The 20,964-nt window shown below is 35.2% G+C and overlaps 2 protein-coding genes across 2 annotated transcripts; both read left to right on the forward strand.

The window, feature by feature from the left end:
* Positions 1 to 1,761: 1,761 nt before the first annotated feature.
* Positions 1,762 to 4,888, forward strand: LOC116115536 (probable LRR receptor-like serine/threonine-protein kinase At3g47570). Its single transcript, XM_031401675.1, has 2 exons — positions 1,762 to 4,396; positions 4,482 to 4,888. Exons 1-2 carry the CDS (start codon positions 1,762 to 1,764, stop codon positions 4,886 to 4,888), a joined length of 3,042 nt encoding a protein of 1,013 aa, XP_031257535.1.
* A 9,816-nt stretch (positions 4,889 to 14,704) lies between these two features.
* Positions 14,705 to 20,388, forward strand: LOC116115537 (uncharacterized mitochondrial protein AtMg00810-like). Its single transcript, XM_031401676.1, has 2 exons — positions 14,705 to 15,053; positions 20,030 to 20,388. Exons 1-2 carry the CDS (start codon positions 14,705 to 14,707, stop codon positions 20,386 to 20,388), a joined length of 708 nt encoding a protein of 235 aa, XP_031257536.1.
* Positions 20,389 to 20,964: the final 576 nt, after the last annotated feature.

The raw sequence follows: 20,964 nt of genomic DNA on the forward strand, positions 1-20,964 counted from the left end.
GTTCTCCCGCTTCCTCTGTGGTGCCGATTCTCCTTCTTAAAGAGCCAGAGTCAAGCACCGATTAAATCACAATGCCAATTTATTTTGGTTTGAAATTTGTGCTTAATTTGTATTTTTTAATTTGAAGTTTCAAAAGTTTTTGCATCTTTGTTTCTAGTTTCGTTTTGTTTACGTCTTGCCAGGGTGAATATTACGTTCACTATGGAGAGTTCAACTTCTCCAAGCATCATAATGAACCACAATACTCAGAAATTTCCCGGAAAGAAGTTTTTCCAAGTTTCTATAGTTATAGTGGAAGATATTGACTTCTACAACTTTCTATGATTCATTGCGGAAATTCATTCATTCCTGGTGGACTTCAAGTAAAAAAAAAAAAAAAAAAAAAGAAAAGAAAAATGTGAGTTATCATGTGCAGTTATGATCACCATTCTATGAAATTTCTTGACCTGGAGAATCAGAAAAGAATAATATTCAGACACCAAACCAAACGATAAAAGTTTATGTAAAGTGGGTCAGAGTCCCTTTGGAGTTTAGACTAGCGTTAATGTTGGAGTTGTCGACTACTTCAGTGTTAATAGATTACACAGACATATTCAGGGGTCCTACTTGTTATTTTCTCTTTGGACATAGTTTATATTGAGTAAATCATGGTAAATCGCGCGTGTTATTATCTCTTTATTTACTGTCTGTGAATTATTTTATTGTTATTTTGTTCTTGCTACTGTCTCTATTTCGTTCAGTTAATACCACTAAATTGAAACCCGAGTTTCACAAACACTTACAATACTCGCTTCACGTAAAGTACACGGAAAAGAAAGCTAAAGGAATTGGCTACTCCATTCCCTTTGCTTTCAGTTTGCTCAAAAGAAAATAAAAATAATTGCCGATTTAGCAGTGAGATTTGTCCACACTCTAAATTACTAAACACGAGTCATGCAGCCACATAAGATGAGGACCCTATTTCCACCTGAAAGGTTGTTCTCTACATCCGATGTGCTCTTAAATATTTCTTGGAAAAAGTTGTTACAACTTTACAACTTTCTTTGGTTCATGGTGGAAGATAATTCACACTTTTTGAAAATAGATGAAAAAAAGAATAATTGTGGATCACAGTCACCGTTTCTTTACATGAAAGTCACAGTTCTTGATACATTTTCTACCTTAACTAACACGGTAAGAGACTTGACTCCACTTTAACTTGAGGAAAGAAAAAAAATATGCACCGACTAATTTCATGAGATTGTTGTAAGAAAAAATTTAAAAAATTATAAAAAATATAATTATGTAACAAGAGTCAAATTTCTTCACCATTATATAATGTGCGCAAACATATAACATTATCACACTGAAGCATAGCTCATATATCCAGCTTTTTGTGTTGGATACATCAAATTCGGCCCCAATAACTATCACACACGGCATAAAACTCATTCAAAATTGTCAAAGAAGGAAAACAAAATCTGAAAAAGACATTGTCATTTGGTGACAAAATTATATTGAAATAGATCAATACACCAAATTTCTTCACCTTTATACGCACGGCAAGGAAATCTTTAGTAAAGTTACGTAACACTAGTCAATTCCCTGTTTTAAGTCCAGATTTGTAATAATTAATGCCACTGAATAGGCGTTAAGAGTTTCACAAACTCACCATATATAAAGCGACAGGTGAAGTAAGCTCACATCTCACTTTCAGAAATGAACACAATGATAAGTCACTCGCTTTGCTTTGGCTTTGTTTTACTTTTTTGCATCACGCTTATGCAAGGTACCACTTTTGTCAGTTCCAAATTGGCTCAACGGGAGACAGATCGTGTCTCTTTGCAAGCCTTCAAGTCAAAGATTATTCATGATCCTCAAGGGGTTCTAAACTCGTGGAATGATTCTCGCCACTTCTGCGAGTGGGAGGGGATTACCTGTGGTCGCAGGCATAAAAGAGTCACCATCCTAAGCCTACGTTCTAGAGGATTGTTCGGGTCCTTGTCACCATACATTGGCAACCTCAGCTTCCTACGGAAGTTTGATCTCGCAAACAACAGTATCCAAGGTGAAATGCCTCCTGAAGTTGGCCGTCTGTTCAGGTTAGAAGATTTACAGCTTCAAAATAACTCCTTGGTGGGAGAAATTCCAGCCAACTTGTCCCGTTGTTCCAGGCTCACATTCTTATATTTCGGATTTAACAAGCTAGTTGGGAAAATTCCACCGGAGTTTGTCTCCTTGTTCAACCTCAAAATCATAACTCTGCACTTTAACAGTTTGACAGGAGGTATCCCACCATTTCTTGGGAATCTTACCTCCCTGGAATGGATATCTGCGGCAAGTAATCTTTTGGGAGGAAATATTCCAGATTCATTGGGTCAACTCAAAAAATTAACAACTCTTGCAATTGGTAGAAACAACCTATCTGGTGTTGTCCCTCCTTCTATATACAATCTCTCCTCCCTTGTTAATTTTTCTTTGTCTGAGAATCAACTTGAGGGAAGTCTTCCACCAAATTTAGGCCTAACTCTTCCTCGTCTCCAATTTTTTCAAATCTCATCTAACTCATTTGGTGGATCTATTCCAGTATCTTTATCAAATGCTTCAGAACTCCAATCTATTACGATGGGACATAATGAATTTTCAGGAAAATTGTGTGTTGATTTTGGAGGAATGCAACACCTTCAATTCCTGCATTTGGCCAGCAATCATATACAAAGTAGCGACGCTGATCAGATGAATTTTATGAATTCGTTGGCCAACTGCAGCAATTTGAGGGTACTTTCCATATCTGAAAACCAATTCAGAGGACCCTTGCCCCATTCAATAGCTAACTTTTCTAGAACTAAACTGCAACATTTAGATGTTGGAGTGAATGATTTCTATGGAACAATCCCATCAGGGATAGGCTGCCTTCTTAACTTGACTTCGTTGAGAATGAATAGCAACAAATTTTCGGGCACAATTCCCGAAGAATTAGGTAAGCTCCACAACCTTGAATATTTAGATCTGTCTATCAATAAACTCTCCGGGGAAATTCCTCCTTCTTTGGGGAACCTGTCGAAAATCATTACCTTGTGGTTGACAGATAACAAATTATCAGAAGTCATCCCTGGTAGTCTAGGAAATTTGAAACAGTTAGAAATTTTGGATCTTTCCCAAAATGAACTTAGTGGAACCATACCCAAACAAGTTTTCGAAATAACGTATCTGTCAATTTTACTAAAACTATCCCAAAACCAATTGATTGGATCCATACCTTCAAACATCGGTAACCTAAAAGTTCTGTCCTTTTTTGATGTGTCTGATAATAATTTGTCAGGTGAAATTCCGAGTCAATTTAGTCTTTGTTCTAGTCTAGAATATCTTGTAATGGACGGCAATGCTTTCCAAGGATTTATACCTACATCATTGAGTTCTCTGAAAGGTATTCGAATCATTAATCTTTCTCGCAACAATTTGTCTGGCCAAATTCCAAAATTCTTAGAGACTCTCCCTTTGGAGAATCTAAACCTATCCTTTAATAATTTTGAGGGTGAAGTGCCATCAATAGGTGTTTTTGCAAATGCAAGTGCAATATCACTTGTCGGAAATAGTGGTAGACTTTGTGGAGGAATAGCTGAACTACATTTGCTCAAATGCACTAGCAAGAATGCAAAGAAAGAGAGGATCTCTCCGCGAACCAAAATATTGATATCAATTGCAAGTGTCCTTTCAGGACTAACCATGATGTCATTATTCATTTTTTGTTGGCTCAGAAAGAGAAGCGGGAAACAACCTTTTGATTCTGGATCTAGGTTGATAAAAGAACTTCTGAATTTATCGTATGAAAGGCTACTCAAAGCGACCGATGGGTTTTCTTCAACAAACTTAATTGGTGCGGGAAGTTTCGGCTCTGTGTTTAAGGGTATCCTTGATGAAGATGGAACTATTGTTGCAATCAAAGTACTAAATCTTCAACGTCGAGGAGCTTCCAAGAGTTTCATGGCAGAGTGTAAAGCGTTGAGAAATATCCGTCACAGGAATCTCGTAAAAGTCATAACTTCTTGCTCAAGTATTGATTTTCAGGGCAATGACTTTAAAGCTATTGTTTATGAGTACATGCCAAATGGGAGTCTTGACAAGTGGCTGCACCCAGCTCTAGAAACAGAAGAAGAGCAACCTGAAATTCAAAATCTTACCCTTCTTCAGAGAATAAGCATTGCAATTGATGTGGCATCTGCAATAGATTATCTCCATTATCGTTCCCATGAGCCAATCCTCCATTGCGATTTAAAGCCTAGCAATGTTCTTCTAGATGATGACATGACAGCTCATGTTGGAGATTTCGGTCTAGCAAGGTTTCTCCCAGAAGTCTCAAATCCAAATCAAAGTAGCTCTGTTGGCATAAGAGGAACAATAGGCTATGCAGCCCCAGGTAACCACAAGATTGGATAATTTGAACAGTTAATTACTTGTCCAAGATCATATACTTCCTAATATAATATTATTGTGAATTGCAGAGTATGGTCTTGGAAGTGAGGTGTCAACAAATGGGGATGTCTACAGTTATGGGATCTTGTTGTTAGAGATGGTAACAAGGAAAAGGCCCACAGACCTTATGTTTGAGGAAGGCCACAATCTTCACAATTTTGCTAGAATGGCCTTGCCTGACTGGGTGATGGACATTGTCGATCCAGTACTTCTAAATGAGGTTGAAGAGGTTGCTGCTAATCGGATACTAGTACAAGAAAGAAACATTAAAAGAAAGGAATGTCTCATTTCAATGGTAAGGGTCGGAGTGGCATGTTCAATGGAGATACCACAAGATCGAATGAACATAACCAATGTTGTTCATGAATTACAAGAGGTCAAGAACATCCTTCTCCAGCCTAGAACTGTTCTCATGAGGCAAGGAGGTAAGATTTAAACCCTCTCTTTTGTTTAGGAGATAAATTTCCTTGTAATTTTTCAGCTATTTTTCTAATTTTTTTTTCTATGCTGTTGCCGTTTTTAATCGCAAGGCTAAGATATCAATATCTTCGTCAAGCAATTTGAGCAAGGTGAAAAGAGAATGGAGTTTCTGGGATGATCTGCTAGGCCACCAGCATTTTATCAACCTATTTGTATTTTATTTTCATTTTAAAGTTAAATCCCTTTGATGGATACTTTTATTGAGTTTAATGTTTGATTTAAGAAGTTCAATATAAGCGGTGTTGATCATGAATTCCAGTTCCTAAGATTTAAACTCTCTTCTTGATTAATGAGCTAAAATGTGTCATATTTGATCTTTTCTTCGATTACTTTTAGCCTATTCCTTTTATTAATCACAGGGCTATTAAATTAAAATCATCATATAAACTAAAAGAATTCAAGATTAAAGCTCACACCATCCCTAATTTACATTCACAGTTTTAGACAATTTCAAAGAAATTCACATATATAGAATAAAATTTCAAAAATGTTGATGCTTGATTTTGACACCAACACCTCACACGTGCAAAGTGCTAAGCAGACTTAGAAATTACACGTGATAGGAAAATATGACAACCAAATAGAAGCACCAATAAAGAATCCAGAAAGGCAATATCAAACAATTGTTTTTTAATTTTCAGAAACGAATACAATGATTTGTCACCCAGTGTTGTCAATTCCGAAATGGATGCAAACCAGACAATTCTAGGTCATTTGGCGACGAATTACAATGAGCTAGTGACGTAGGACATATTTTTCTAAACTTAGGATTTTATTTTATTTCCTGTTTATTATTTGATTTTCTAATTTAGTTTCGGAAGTTTAATTATTTTAGGATTTTAGTTAAATTAGGAAGGTTTGTTTTAGTTAATTTTAGTTTCTTATTTTATAATTCCTTGTTCTATAGAATAAGGATTTGCTTATTTTTTGTTCTAGTAGCACTAGAATTAGCTTATTATAAATATGTTTGTTATCCTACAAGTAATGTTATAATCAGCCAATAAACACAAACAAATCACCAGATCAACCTAACACAAAGGCACAAATCACCAACACAACAACATAAGATTTACCATGGTTCGATTATCCAGATTGGATAATTTACATCCACGTTGAGCTCCGAAAATGGAGAGCTCATGACACTACTATTAGAACAAGATTCACTCAGTACAGAATCAAACCAGATTACACCCTCTCAGATCTTACACAAGAATCAACCCGTAACTAAACCTAAGGACACTCACCTGGAATCCTCAAGACACAAGAGTAAACAACACTCTCAGATTAACTCGCACTCACTAATCAATCTACCCAAGTTACAATGATTCTCAAAGAAGTGCAGAAAACCTAACCAAGAATAGATAACACGATTAGAAGAGAAACCCCCAAATCAGATCTACGCGAATGAACTATTCACCCCTCTTTTATACCATTGACCCTTTTGACAAGCCTCAACCGTTGGATCTGGACAATTTTGATGGTCAAGATTTTCAGCTTATTCTGTCTCAAAACTCTGCGTTTCACTTAAGTATCAAAGTGATGTCGTTTTTCAGTCTTCACTTTAATAATCTCCACCTTGAAGACTTAAAAATAACCACTAATGCAGTGGGCTCTAAACCATATCCCTCATAGCTCCAGTTTATGTTGAATTACTCCATGGACAGCAGCTTCAAGCAGTGCTTGAATTTGCTAGTGTGATGATCTTGGTCCCCAAATGTAATAGCCACTACTACTCAAAACTTAGTAAAGAAATACATATAAAATAACATAAAGAAATTGGGCCCAAGTTTTTCTTTTATTAAACATATAAGAAAATTCACATCTAAAGCATGAATTCTTACCTTAGAAAGCTTTAGATGAAATCTCTACTCAAAACCCCTCTTAAATCCCTTAGAACTCTTGGAAAATTGGGTGGAGAAATTGAGAGAATATGGGCAAATGGAAGAGGCGGTGGAATGAAGATGAATAAAGGCTTTCTCTACACTTTACTCTTTTTAGTTCATATTATAAGCTTCATTTCCCATTTTGCCCTTGTCCTTCCTTGGAAATTCCATCTATATCCTTTGATTCTTTACAACTACACCCCCATTCAAACACAATCTCTACTAAATTTCCTTTCATTTTACTCCCCACTTTTCCTACTAATTAGGGGTAGAATGGTCATTGTGTCCCAAAAGAAGAATTCTCTAGAAAACTCAAGAATCTTTGTCCTAGGCTCGTCGCCGCGGCGAAGCATTTTTCGTCGCCTCGGCGAAATAGGGCAGAAGCTACCCGCAGTGCAACTTCTCCTCCTCGCCGCGGCGAAGCTTCTTCTTCGCCCCGGCGAAGATTGGATTTCCAACTTCACCAAAACTCAACCCATTTTCAAGGCAACAATTCAACCAACTCAACATACAAACTCAATTTAAGTTGAAACAATAAACTTTTAACTAATACAACAAATCTTAAATACGTACCTCAAGCGGGATATTACACCATATCGGCTGGATTTTCCTCAGTGGGTACTTTCTTCAGCTCAATTAATCCTTGGGCAATCACATCTCTCACAAAATGAAACCTCAAGTCTACATGCTTGGTCCTTTTATGATAGACTGGGTTTTTGCTCAGATGTATAGCACTCTGGCTGTCTGAGTAAATTGTAACCTTCCCTTCAGTTAGGTTTGTTTCTGACATCATTCCCTATAACCACACTGCCTTCTTGATCACATCAACAATGGCTATGTATTCAGCCTCTATTGATGATAGTTCAACTATGGGCTGCAATTGTGATTTCCAGCATATGCAATTTCCACCAAATGTAAAATAGTAAGCAGTTGTGGATTTTCTGGTGTCTTTATCACCTGCAAAATTTGAATCTACAAACCCAACAAGATCAAGCGTAGTATTGTTCTTATAGTACTTTAAACCAACATTTAATGAGTTGTTAATATATCTAAGAACCCATTTCAGGGCAATCCAATGTTCACTGCCAGGGTTGGAATACCATCTTTCAGTTCATAGAGCCACTTATATTGGATCAGTTTCTGGTCTTTGGGTTTGGATACCAAAGTCCAAGTTTTGTTTACCTCTAGTGAGTGCATCTCTGCCCTCATTGTTGTTTCCCACTTTTCTTTATCTTTGGATTTCATAGCCTCATCATATGTTTCAGGTTCTATCCTCTAGACTTCTGTACCTGCAAGCAAAGCAGTAAAAATTAGTTCAGCATAAGAATAATGTGTAGGTGGCCTTACCTCTCTCCTGGTTTTGTCCCTGGCCAGTTGGTACTGTTGAAGGTCAACTGGTTGATATTCTAAGATCTCATCAGTGATTCCTTCTTCTAGTTGTTCAGGTTCAGTATCAGCTTCAGTTTGGGTTTCGGTTTCAGTTTGGGTGGGGTTAGGCTGATGTGTTCATTGCTCCACCTCAATTGTTGTACTTCCAGTAGTGTTGGGGTTAGGTTCAATGTTTTTGATGATTCCCTGACCAGTGGCAGATCCTTTGCAAGGGAATTCACTCTCATTGAACACTATATCTCGGCTTACAATGATCTTTACCACTGAAGTCTCCCTATCCCATAATCTATACCCTTTTGTGCCTTCTTGGTAACCTAAAAATATGCACTTGGTAGACCTAGGTTCAAGTTTTCCTCTTACAGTATGTGCATAAGCAGCACAACCAAAAATCCTCAAATGGCTTAAGTTTGCTCTTCTTCTAGACCAGATTTCTTTGGGACAATTTCCATTGATGGCAGTAGAAGGGCTTCTATTTATAAGGTAGGTTGTGGTGGCTAAGGCTTCCTCTTAAAAAGTATTTGGCAACCCTGAGGTAAATAAGAGACACCTAACCTTTTCTAGTAAGGTTCTGTTCATCCTCTCTGCCACTCCATTCTGTTGAGACGTCTTAGCTACTGTTCTATGTCTCAAAATGCCATGTTCTTTATAGAAGTTATCAAACTCAAAATTGCAGAATTCAAGTCCATTGTCAGTACGAAGTGCCTTTACTTTCTTTCCTAATTGGTTTTCTACCAGTGTTTTCCAATCCATAAACTTGGTCAAAGCCTGATCTTTGGTCTTTAAGGGAAATGTCCAAACTTTTCTACTATGGTCATCGACAATGGATAAGAAATAGCTGTTCCCACCATGGGATTTAATTTTTTCAGGTCCCTAGAGGTCAGAGTGTAGGTACTCTAAACAGTTTGTGGCTAGATGAGTCCCCTTTGAAAAGCTTAGTCTATGTTGTTTTCCTAACACATAGTTTTCACATAATTCTAGGTTGCTAATGGTGTCCTTCCCAAACACTCCCTAGCTGCTAAGGATGTTCATACCCTTCTGACTCATATGTCCCAACCTAAGGTGCCATTTTTCAGTTACAATTTGTTTAGTGAGAGGCAACACAATACTAGAACATTCAGGATGAGAATCTCTACATAATATATACAAACCATTTCTTTTTTCCCCTATAAGAACCAGGTTCTCGTTTTTGTACACATACAAGTACCCATTGTTAGCTTTATAGGAACATCCAGCCTCATCTAGGGTTCCTAGGGAGATAAGATTCCTCTTTAAATCAGGGATGTACCTAACATTGGTTAATTTTACAATTTTTCCATTAGTTAGTTTAAGAGTTACACTGCCTATACCCTTCACTCTACAGGCCTGATTGTTTCCCATATAGACAGTTTCAGTGTCCTGAGATTCTAGATTCTGGAACCAGTTCTTGAGTGGGCTCATATGAAAGGAACAATCTGAGTCCAGGATCCATTCCTTAGCAGTATCAGATGTTGATACTATCAAGACCCCAGGCTTATCCCATTGATTTTTACTAGAAGCCAGGTTACTCTCAGTGTTTCCTTGTTTATGTTTCTTCAACCATTCAAAACAGTTTTTCTTGATATGACCAGGTTTATTGCAAAAGAAGCACTTCCTAGTGTCAGATTTTGTTTTATTATTCCCCTTCCATTTTTTCTTGTTTTTAGACCCCTGTTGGTACTGGTTAGTCTTTTGTATTTGACTGGATTCTGGCCTACCTTTTACAAACAGATTCCTCCCAGATCTTTTCTGAAACTTAAGCTCCAGTTCCCTAGCTTTAAGACCAGCAACTATTAAATCTAGCCTAGGCATTGTCTCTGAATACTGAAGAGCATTCTTTACAACTATATAATCTTCGGTTAACGAATTTAATAGGATCATTGCTAAGCTGGTGTCTCCTAGTTCCTGATCAGTTCCTTTAATAATTAAAGTCATCTTCAGGAATTCATCTAGGTTATCCTCAATTGATTTAGAATTATCTATTTTGTATGAAAATAAAGCACCTTTTAAAAACACAAGATTAGGAGCTGACTATAAAGAATAAAAGGTTTCGAGTTTACCCCATAGGACTATAGGAGTTTCTAGCCCGTCTACCTTTCGCAGGACATTGTCTGATAGATTCATCACTATAAGGTTGTACGCTTCCTCATTGATTTCATCCTTCTTCTTCAGTTTCTCTTCTAGCCATTTGGATGTGTCTTTCTCAAGGGCAATTCCCACCTTATTGTGGGACAGTAGTGCCTTCATCTTCTTTTTCCAACTCCCAAAATCTATCTTTCCATTGTATCGAGTGATTTCTAATGGTGTGGTTGACATATTTGAGTTAAACAATTGACTCTGTTTCAAGAAACCCTATTTGAAACCCTAGACCGAATTGACAACGGGATTCTTGAACGATTTGCTTAGACCCGAACCTAAATCTTCAAAGGATTTCTTCGATTGATGATTTGACCACTCAAATCTGTAAACTAAGACTCAAGATTACCAAGGGAAGCTCTAATTTGAAAAAGCCCCAGATTCTAGACAAACCCTAATTTTCTAGAAACCCTAGATCACTGGATAATCTCCAAATCAATCCAACCTATGCCTATTGGCTCTGATACTACTATTGTAATCAGCCAATAAACACAAACAAATCACCAGATCCACCAAACACAAAGATTCACACAAATCACCAACACAACAACACAAGATTTACCATGGTTTAATTATCCAAATTGGATAATCTACATCCACGTTGAGCTCCAGAAATGGAGAGCTCATGGCACTACTATTAGAACAAGATTCTCTCAGTACAGAATCAAACCAAATTACACCCTCTCGGATCTTACACAAGAATCAACCCGTAACTAAACCTAAGGACACTCACCAGGAATCTTCAAGACACTAGAGTATACAACACTCTCAGATTGACTAACGCTCACTAATCAATCTACCCAAGTTACAATGATTCTCAAAGAAGTGTAGAAAACCTAACCAAGAATAGATAACACGATTAGAAAAGAAACCCCCAAATCAGATATGCGCGAATGAATTATTCACCCCTCTTTTATACCATTGACCCTTTTGACAAGCCTCAACCGTTGGATCTGGACAATTTTGATGGTCAGGATTTTCAGCTTATTCTATCTTAAAACTCTGCGTTTCACTTAAGTACCAAAGTGATGTCGTTTTTCAATCTTCACTTTAACAAGCAATAACAATGACTTATCAATAAAATTTCTTAATGGTTCATTTTTTAGAAGCGTCTTTGTGGACTTGAGAGTTTCGTTCATGGATTGGAGTCACTACGCTAGAGAGTTTCCAGTGAGTTGCAACAATTGGTATCAAAACCTTCATTTGATAGTCTTCCTATCTTAAACACATCTCATACATCTAACTTATAAAATACATTAAACAAACTGCACCAACTTAGAATGTGCTATGTCTAACAAGTGGATATGTTAACTAACATTATGGGAAAGAGGATAAATAAGAAATCAAAGCTAGCAGAACTATATCACTTTCTTTTCACCAAACCCTCAAGTCGGATACCCTTTTCTTAACCTCCTTTATCTCATTCCAATTGAGTCAAAACGACATGGTTGCTTTTAGGTTTTGTTTTTGTTTAATTTACGCTTCATCTTCGATATGTGGCAAACCCTGGAAATTTAACAGATGTGACTGAATTCATTCAAGGTTTTCTAAAGATGAGGAGAAATTTCGTCGTGAGTAGAAGATTCTCTCAAATGCACCCCATCAAAATAGAAAAGTCTTCTCTGTACTAGCTTGAATCATTTGAGTGAACACAGACTAAATAATGGGTTAATTACGTAAGCCCTCAAGTTTAGTTGAATAACAATTTTTTCTCACTTGCACTAACAGCAAAAATTCTCTTACTGTTATCTTTTAGGTGTTAAAATAAATGTCATGAATATAATTTTAGTAAATATTTATAAACTTATAATAGGTGAACAATTCAATAACAGCTTGTTAAGAAAAGTAGGAGTTTTGTTATTTTTAAAAAACTTAGGAAGATTCTTGTATTTAACTAAACCTTAGGAGGTCAATCTAACCCCTAGATAATTATCAAAATAATAGATAGAGAAAGATTTAATGACTGTAGGATGTCAATTAAGTAAATAAATATTTATGAACTCTAGGTGTTAAATAACTGACTAACTTTTAATAATAGTAGAGAAATTTTTGTTGTTTTTAAAAATTCAGAGAAACTTTTATAGTTATGAAGACTTAAGTCTTATAAATTGAGTCTAGACTCTTTTATTAGCGATATAACATTATGGATCCAATACTTATAAATGACCATGAAGAAATCGTTGCTACTATTAGTCTGCAGGAAACAAGAAGTAACAGTATAAAGGAATGTTAAAAAAGATCATGTATTTTCTAATGTTATTCTTGTGAATTGGAGTATGGTCTTAGAAGCCATGAGGTGTCAACAAATGGTTGGATGTGTACAATTTTGGAATCCCATTATTGGAGATGATAATGAGGAAAAGGCCCACAGATGTTATGTTTGAGGGAGGTGTTAACCTTTCTAACTTTGCTAAAGTAGCCTTGCCTAACCGGGTGATGCACATTGAGGAACCAGTACTTCCAAATGTTGATGAAGAGATGACTGCTACTAACCATAGGCTGAAGGAAACGATAAACAACATTGGAAAGGAATGTCTCATTTCTATGGAGTTTTTGCTCTTTCATTTATATTATTTTTAGCCTATTCCTTTTACTAACCCTAGGGCTATGAAATTAATATCCTCATCAAAACTGCACTTTGATTAAACAAAAAGTTGAGAATACAACAAATGATCCTTGTTATATGTAATATGTTTCTCCATTAAGATGGATATTTTATGGATTTGTGCTTCTTTATATGCTTAACGTATTTTTAACCTTTTGTCGTGGAAATGGTTTAAGTATTACATGAGTAGTGTTATATTTTAGCCTTACCAATTTTCGTTCTAAGCCCCAATAACAATTTTTTAAGATGTATATATTTGTTTAAGTGTTGATTACCATAAGTGCATTTATTCTTTTAATACACCTATATATTAAAAATCTCTTTCTTTCTCAAACCCTAAAATGGAAGATGGAATCAAACAAGTTATCGATATCCCATTACCATTTCATGTTTTAGGGTTGCTTCTGTCAGTCATTAGATGAAGAATATAGGGTCTCTCTGTAATTTGTCCCCTGTTTCTCTTACACGATGTCGTTTTACTCTTATGACTATTGTTGTAAAACAACCATCTGCTTCAGCTCGTTACAAGTATAAAAGGCAAGCTATTGCCTCTGTAATTAATTACACAAAAAGGAAAACACTCTTTACTTGAGTATTCTTCGAATTTTCTCCAGAACTCTCCCATCTTCTTTTAAAGTTTTCACATGATCACACCAGCTGTAAACCAGATAGTCTTTCAAAAACTCAACCAACCAGCCTAGAGACATTGCCCTCTTGTCCACTTGTGGTTGATTTAACACCATCACAATTTCAAGTTCCAACATCAACATTATTACCTACCACATCAGTTCATAACCAACAACAACAACCAAATCAGACATCCTTAGCAACTAATCACTACACTCAAGAACATCAACCCAACCAGAACCAACCTTTCAGTATTCATCCCATGGTAACCCGAGCTAAGGCAACTGGTCAAATAACAACAGTCCTAATATCCTCCAAATCATCAGCCACCATACAACTAGAACCTACCTCTATACCTGAAGCTTTGGCTAGTGTTTATTGGAAGAATGCTATGCAAGATGAATTTGATGCACTTATAAGGAATAATACTTGGACTCTTGTTCCTACAACTCCTGATATGAACATTGTTGACAACAAGTGGGTTTTTAGAACCAAGTTTCATGCTGATGGCACTCTGCAAAAATATAAAGCTGGGTTGGTAGCCAAAGGGTTTCAACAAACCCCCGAGCTAGATTACTTTGAAACTTTTAGCCCGGTTATTAAACTTTGCACCATTCGCATCATCTTTACACTTGCTGTTTCTTATGGCTGGGACATACAACAAATTGATGTCAACAATGCCTTCCTGAATTGCACATTGAGTGAAACTATTTACATGGAATAACCTGCTGGGTTTGAGAGTTCAACATGTCCTTTACATGTTTGCAAGCTTAATAAAGCATTATATGGCCTTAAACAAGCCTCAAGGTCCTGGTTTGACAGATTAAAGTAAGCCTTGCTAGAAAAAAGTTTCCAAAATTCAGTTTCTGATTCTAGTTTTTTCATTCTCAAAGATGCAAGTCGGGTTTTGTATGTGCTTATCTATGTAGATGACATCTTGATCATCGGATCTAATAACTCTTTTATTACCAAGTTGGTTCATGATTTAAATAACCAATTTGCATTGGAAACCTTGTGGCTAGTTACCAATTTCTTGGGTTTGGAGGCTACAAGGACTAATGAAGGAATTCACTTGAGGCAATCCAAATACATAATAGATTTACTTGTCAAGACAAAAATGCAAGATGCTCATCCTTGCCCAATTCCCATGGCTATTGGGACTAAGCTTTCTGTTGCAAATAGTGAGTTGTTTAAGGCGTCTAGTCTTTATAGAAGCACCATTAGAGCATTACAATGCTTAACTTTAACAAGGCCTGACATTAGTTTTACAGTCAACAAACTAAGTCAATTCCTTCAAGCCCTAACAGAACTTCAATGGCAGGCTTGTAAACATGTGTTGAGGTATATCAAGGGCACCAAATTCCATGGCCTTATCTTCAAACCAGCAGCCTCTCTTTGTGTTGAATGCTATGCTAATGCTGATTGGGGTAGTAACTTGGATGATAAAAGATCCACAAGCGGGTATTGTGTGTTAGTCCTAATCTAGTTCAATGGAGTTCCCACAAGCAAAAGGTGGTTGCACTCTCATCTACTGAAGCTGAATACAGGGCCTTAGCACAAACAGCAACTGAATTGGCATGGTTGGGTAGTCTATTCTCTGAATTAGATGTGAAACTAAGCTTCATTCCTATAATTTGGTGTGATAATGTAAGTGCAGAAGCTTTAGCAGCCAATCCTGTCTTTCATGCTAGAACAAGGCATATAGAAAGATACACACTATATAAGAGATCAAGTGTTAGCCAAAAGAGTACTGGTGCAATATGTTCCATCTAAGTTGCAAATAGCTGATGTTTTGACAAAGGCTCTCTCAATTTCTTAATTTCAAGAACTTAAAAGAAAACTCACAGTGGTTGCAATAGAATTGAAGACTTAATTGCTATAGAGATGGCACCAAGCTCAATTCATTGATCTGAGACCTTAATCAGCTATTGAAATTGATATCAAGTTCAACTCACTGGTCTCAAAACACCTCTTGCTGCCATATTGCAAGTATTACACACTGCAATAGTGGTCTATGTAGTCTGCATATTTGCTGCTTTTATGTTAAAACTTAAGTTCAGTTCAGATCAGAGAATGCTCATGATTTTTTTTTTTTCATGTTTAAGTTCAAAAGTTGTCTTAGTTGAAATGTCATTACTTCTCAACCAATTCAAGAATGGTGCTCTGGAAAAGTTATGAGAAAAGAAAGTGAGAAGTAAGTAAATGAAACATGAGCAGCTAGTTGGAATAAACCAGTGGGTCTACGGGGGAATGTTAGTCAATTTTTCTTTTGACAAACCCGTGGCTTGGTCTACGGGGAAATGTCAGTTAGCTTTGGTATAAAAGCTCTGAACGTGAACACGAGTTGTTTAGTTTAAAGGGAAGTGTCAGTCATTAGATGAAGAATAGGGGTCTCTTTGTAATTTGCCCCCTGTTTCCCCTGTTTCTCTTACACGAGGTCGTTTTACTCTTATTACTATTGTTGTAAAACAGCTATCTGCTTCAGCTCGTTACAAGTATAAAAGGCGAGTTGTTGCCTCTGTAATTAATTACACAAAAAGGAAAACACTCTTTACTTGAGTATTCTTCGAATTTTCTCCAGAACTCTCCCCTCTTCTTTTGAAATTTTCACAGCTTCAAGAGATTCAATTCAACTCTTGTTTATACTTGCAAGTTAAACAATTGTTAAATTCCATTATTTTTTTAATACGTAGGAGAACACCCAAAACAAAAAAGAGAAAAAAATTACTAAATGAATGCATAAGGATACTTAAATTTAACCAAGGCAAAAAAAATAAAAAATAAAAAATAAGGTTACCAAAGATCTAGTAGAAATAAGTAGTAAAGAAGGACAACTGACTGAATTAAAGCTAGCCAAGCTGGCCCATTTCAGAATAAGAGACTTTATGGAAACTGGAATTTTCAAAGTTAATAGTTAAAATCAAATAATTTAATGCTCTCTATCATTTGATTCAATTTAGAACGTAAATTTATAATTAACATAGTTATAGTTTTCCTTAAATTATTGGCGTGGATATTGATAAAAGTGGTCATATTAATAAGTCACTCTTCACACAAATGATAAAAACTCCAACAAATTTGAATACAAATAACCAAATTTAATAGTGTTATGGCTATAATTCGTTGATCCATGAGTTTAGTGTTAAGACTTTGTTAGCTCTTGATCTTGATAACATTTAAAATGAAGAATAGAAAATAAATCCACTATATTTTAGATGGCTAAAGCCCACTTGATTGATGTCAGGTCATATTTTCTTCAGCATTAGACACCACTAAGATATCTTTAATAAAGTTATTTCCTGGAAGTCAAATCATTTTTTAGGTCCAAACAGTTGCAATAACGTTGAGTTTCACTAGCATTATAGTGTAGCACACCATTTATGACAGAGAGGTGAAGTTAGCTAATATAGAAACACTGGAAGGCAAGATCAAAGATCAGTAGCCATTCTGCTTTGAGAAATGAATACGTTGATATAGTTTCAATCTGTTTTTCCCTCTTGCATCACGGTGACACAATTTTAATACGATTTTCTCTTTTGCCACTTAATAGATGTAAGGTCATATAAGTAATTACCTCTTTTTTGAAATTGTTTGATTGCATTTCAAAAGTGTTTTTAGGATTTTAAATAAACTATTTCCCGGCTTACAAGGAGAAGCTCTAATTTATAAGCTTTTTTTTAACTTACCTAAAGTGTAAATTCCAAATTCTTCTATCCTTTTTGGTAAATTAATGTAAGATAGCTCTTTTACATTTTCCTGAACAAAATTTTAACAAAAACTCTATTCATATAAGCTCTACTCAATCTCTTTTTTCTTAAGCTCTAATAAAAAAGACCATACCAATAATTTAAGTAAATAACACTAATTAAAATAATTAAAAATTTAATAATGAATATTATATAATATAGTATATTTAATCAAATAATTAACAACACTAATGTCTAACGTTATAATACCAAGGAAGCAAATTGTGCCAATTGAGTGTATTCTCAGACTAAATAAAATTTTATTCTAATTCTAGGCCTGATTCTGTAAAAGAAGACCCAATAATAATAATTCTGGCCAAAAATTGGTCGAAAGCATGCGAGATGGGGTAAGAAACTCCCCAACTCGGCGATTCTCCCGCTTCCTCTACAATGTTGATTCTCTTGAAACACCAACCAAACACACACAATAAAATAGACAAAAAAGTAAATAAAGGACATTTGATTTACCTTGATTCGTTCCGATTAAGGAACTACGTTTAGCATTTGATAAGAGATTTTATTGAGTTTCAGAACTATGCGACAATTACAAATCAATAATTGACGACAGCTCACTCTCTCTCTATTTTCTTTTTGTAACCCTAAGTTTTTCACTATTACATTATATAATAGAAAAAACCCTACCTTATTTGGGCCTATCCGAATCTAATATGACCCAGACCCAAATATTAGAGTCAAATTATTAATTGGACTTACCGTGCGTCTGCGTAAGGTTCAAGAACATGCAATATATGAACTGTATCCAACAGATTCTCCTTCTTAAAGAGCCAGCGTCAAGTACCAATTAAATCACGACGCCAATTTATTTTTGGTTTGAAATGTGTGCTTAGTTTGTATTTTTTAATTTGAAGTTTCCTGTAAAAAGTTTTTGCATCTTTGTTTCTAGTTTCTTTTTGTTTACGTCTTGCCAGGGTGAATAATACGTTCATTATGGAGAGTTCAACTTCTCCAAGCATTATAATGAACCACAATACTAAAAAGTTTCCCGAAAATAAGTTGAGGACCCTATTTCCACTTGAAAGGTTGTTCTCTACATCCCATGTGTGTTAAAAATATTTTATATTTCTCATAATGTGGTCCATTTATTAATTTTATCATATAGTTATTTTGAAATAATTAAATTAATTAAAGGGCATGATGGTCATTTACTTTTAATGGAGAGGTTACTAAAGTTAATTAAATAACTGCAGTTTGGGAGTTTTTGAACTGCCATATAAAAGAGGTCTTCTCTCTCTATTCCTAAATTAATTCATTACGTATATTTTTCTTTATCCATCAAAAGAAGAGATTGATAATAAGGGAACAAAGGGAGAGATATACAGTGTCTTCTTTCACAATCTCATTTAAAGATTACACATGGATTTAGGTATGTCTTATTGGTTTTATAAATAGTGAAAATGCATCAAAGTTTCAGATTTTTGGGATTTAAGATTATGCAATTTTAGGGCATAGAAATATGATTATATTGTTGATTCTTTGCCATTCATGGAATTGATAAAATTGCTATTAAGATTGTTTTACATGTGGTATCAGAGCATTAGGTTTAGAAACTGATGTATTTTCCATTAAGTTGTTTTTTAATATATTAGGGTTCTTATAGGATGAAGAAATTGAATTGGGTTTTGGAAATTGAAAAATATAAAGAGCTGTTAAATTTGATTGGGTTTTGTAAATTTGATTGAGTTTGTGAATTTATTAAGTGGTTGGAAAGTTGGCCGAAATCAAATTTTCTCATGATGAAATGTGATTTTCCGGAATAGTTTTTCAATAAAAAAATTTCCAAAAATTCAGATTCCAAAATTTTTCCAGAAATTCGGGTCAAGTATTGACCCATATGTTGATCCAGCCCAATTTCCTTTAAAGTCTATTTGTTTTAGTTTACATAAACCCAAATAAAAGAAGCCCAAGCCATATTTATTTTTTAAGTGAGCCCAATTCAAACCCAAACCCAAACCCATTAAGAAAATTCAAACCCAAACCTATTAATAATAACCCATAAAGAAGCCCAACCCATTTAGTCAAAGGGGTAAACCCGATCCAGTCAACATTCAGATTGGTAAATGGGTCAAACCGCTCCAGACCATTGACTAAACGGTCAACCATCAAAGTTAATGGTCAACCATCAAATTTAACGGTCAACGGGTCGAATTGACCTAATTTTGACCTTGGATAGTATTATAGTTATTATTTAAGTTTAATACTATATTATATATAATTTGTTAGTCACCAAAGTGGCCAAATTAGAATGGTTATCCTATAGATATCAAACTAAGTTAGATTTAATTACTTATGATGGTTAGATGCCTTAAAGAGATGACATGATGTAGTTGATATGAGTAATTTGAAGTTCATAAATTATAGGATAGTTAAGGATCACCCAAAGGTAGATTAGTTAATCCTATAATTGTGAACATAACTGTGGTTAATTAATGTACTTGACTGTGTGTGTTTAGTATATCCAAAGATAACGAACATGTCTAACGAAAGAATATTTGATTACCAATTAAGAAAATTGCATCAATTAAGTTTAATTATCGTATATCATTATATCTCCCAAATGAGATTTTCAATATACATTTATGTTTTAATAATAATAATTTTTAATATCTGAACCTAAAATTATGTATTAGGTATAAAACTCAAAGCATTAATGTGTAAGCATAATTTTGTTTTTGCAGCATATGCTATTAATGCCTCATATATTGTTAAGTTTAATGGGTTCAATTATAATGAGTGGAGTGAGCAAGTCGAGTATTACTTGGGTATTCAGAATCTTGACCTTGCACTCATGACAAAGAAACCAATTGATCTCACTAAGAACAACACTGATGAGGAGAGGTCTTTCCATAAAGAATGGGAGAGATTGAATAGATTGAGCTTGAAGTTTTTACGGATGACAATGGCGAGTGAAATTAAGACTTCATTTCCTGCCACAGAATATGCTAAGGAATTTATGAGATTAGCCAAAGAGACTTCTCAGTCTGAGGCCGTTGACAAGTCTCGTACTGGGGCATTAATGAATAGGCTGACCACATGAAATATGATGTTTCTTGTAGCATATATGAGCATGTGATGAGATGTCAAATATAGCAGCAACAATTAGGAACATGGGAATGTCTATGGAAGAAAATTTCCTAATTCAGTTTATTATTACTCTTTACCTTCTCAATTTAGTCCATTTCAAATTAATTATAATATAATTAAAGATAAATAGACTATGATTGAGCTTCAAACTAAGCTAGTACAAGAGGAGGAAAGATTAAAGAAACAAGGAGTTCAATTAGTTAATCTTGTGGGCTTGTCCAGAGTTAAGAAGAAATCTAACAAGAAGTATGGAAAGGGCAAAAGGCCACTGAAGATTGAAGATTCTTCTGCCCAAATCCATAAGAAGGATAAGACTAAATAAAAGTGTCACTTCTATAAGAAAGTTGGACACTATATGAAGGACTGCCTTAAACGTAAGGCAGGGTTTGAAAAGAAAGGTAAGCCTAGTGCTTTTGTTGTGTGGAATCATATTTATTAGAATTTCCTTATAATACTTGGTGGATTGATTCTGGATGTACCACTCATATTTCTAAGAGACATTCCAGTATCTATATCTATATTTGAGTCA

Source organism: Pistacia vera, unplaced genomic scaffold (assembly GCF_008641045.1).
Source record: "Pistacia vera cultivar Batoury unplaced genomic scaffold, PisVer_v2 Contig745, whole genome shotgun sequence".
NCBI classification, from domain to species: Eukaryota; Viridiplantae; Streptophyta; class Magnoliopsida; order Sapindales; family Anacardiaceae; genus Pistacia; species Pistacia vera.

Excerpts from the sequence above, each read along its gene's own strand:
- LOC116115537 (XM_031401676.1), top strand. The coding sequence starts at position 14,705 with ATGCAAGATGCTCATCCTTGCCCAATTCCCATGGCTATTGGGACTAAG. Across the intron at positions 15,054-20,029 it reads AAGATCCACAAGCGGGTATT|CATATGCTATTAATGCCTCA; the intron begins GTGTGTTAGTCC and ends TTGTTTTTGCAG.
- LOC116115536 (XM_031401675.1), top strand. The coding sequence starts at position 1,762 with ATGCAAGGTACCACTTTTGTCAGTTCCAAATTGGCTCAACGGGAGACA. Across the intron at positions 4,397-4,481 it reads AATAGGCTATGCAGCCCCAG|AGTATGGTCTTGGAAGTGAG; the intron begins GTAACCACAAGA and ends TGTGAATTGCAG.